This window comes from Bison bison, unplaced genomic scaffold (genome assembly GCF_000754665.1).
Source record: "Bison bison bison isolate TAMUID 2011002044 unplaced genomic scaffold, Bison_UMD1.0 scf7180017864144, whole genome shotgun sequence".
NCBI classification, from domain to species: Eukaryota; Metazoa; Chordata; class Mammalia; order Artiodactyla; family Bovidae; genus Bison; species Bison bison.
In genome coordinates, this window is record NW_011494716.1 from 1 (window position 1) to 1,228 (window position 1,228).

The 1,228-nt window shown below is 61.1% G+C and overlaps 1 protein-coding gene across 1 annotated transcript in view; it reads right to left on the reverse strand.

The window, feature by feature from the left end:
* ABCA3 (ATP-binding cassette, sub-family A (ABC1), member 3) overlaps window positions 1–1,228 on the reverse strand; it is a 34,367-nt gene continuing 33,139 nt past the window's right edge. Inside the window, 3 exon segments of the mRNA XM_010840462.1 lie at window positions 1–377; window positions 727–800; window positions 934–1,198. Coding sequence (XP_010838764.1) covers window positions 246–377; window positions 727–800; window positions 934–1,198 — 471 coding nt within the window. The 3' untranslated portion in view covers window positions 1–245.

A 1,228-nucleotide genomic window follows, 5' to 3' on the forward strand; every position in this document is an offset into this window, starting at 1 on the left:
GGTGTGGCTGTGCCCTTGGCCCAGACCCGCGGCCTGCCCGCACAGATGATCGTGATTCTGGACAGCGGGCTCGGGACCACCTGAGACGCAGGCCCGCCTGGGCTGCTTCTCGGCTCAAGGGCAGCGACACACCGGTCCATGCTGTGCCTTGATTCTCATCTCCATCGTAGAGAACAGCGATCAGAAAAGAGGTGCAGGGCGGGGTGGGCGCAGAGGGAGAGGACACCCACCGAGCGCTCGGCTTCTCACGGACCCGCGTCCTCGGTGGGTGGCTGCAGGTGGGCGAAGCTCAGGAAGACCTGCTCCAGTGAGGTCTGGCTCACGGAGTAGTCATCCACCCCGTACTTCTCCGTGGCCTTCTCCAGAACGCCAAACACCTAGGGAAGTGGAGAAGCCGCTGTCAGCCAGGCAAGGCCTGGTACCTCAGCGGGTCTGGGGGTCCTCTGGCCATAGTGGATGGGAAGGGCACCAGAAATCCCACCCCTGCCTGGGGTGAGCAGGCCTGGGTGCCACACCCCACCCTGACTCTTCCCAGCTGTGGTCCCTCTGCAAGTTCCCTTTTTCATCCAATTTTTTTCCCCCATCTCAGATATTTTGGCTATAAACACCCCAAACCTAGTAAGTATTGGGGTGAGTGTTAGAGAAGAAACTGAAAGTGATTGTTCCTTGGAAAAAGCTGACTGGAGAAGGAGTGACTGCTGGGGGCCTGCTGGGGCCCAAGCTCACCTTCGCCCAGCTGAGGTCATCGCCGGGCAGGTGGTAATGGACCATCCCTTGGTGCTCATCCTCCAGGACGCTGCCTGCACAAAGGAGAGACCATGTCCCCAAGGGCCAGGCTGGAGGCCAGGGGAGGGTGGCGTTGGCCCCGGAATCGTGAGTTCCGTCCCAGTGCTCAGGGATGCACAGACGCACGGCGCCCTCTGCAGCACATACCTGGGAAGGTCAGGCCCACAAAAGCCTTGAACTCCTCCAGGGCCTCCTGCTGCCCGTCACTCCGGATCTTGGCCCGCAGGGAGTAGCCGCTGCCAAACTTGCTCTTGAGGTGCTGTGGGCTGCCCAGGCACTTGAACTGACCCTGCACCATGATGGCCAGCCGGGTGCACAAGGCTTCACACTCCTCCATGCTAGGAAGAGGGGGCGGAGCCTGATATATCAGCGGGGAATGCTGATGCCTGCCCTCCACGCCAAAACCGTGCACCTAGGAAAGTGCTGACGCCCAGATCAAGCT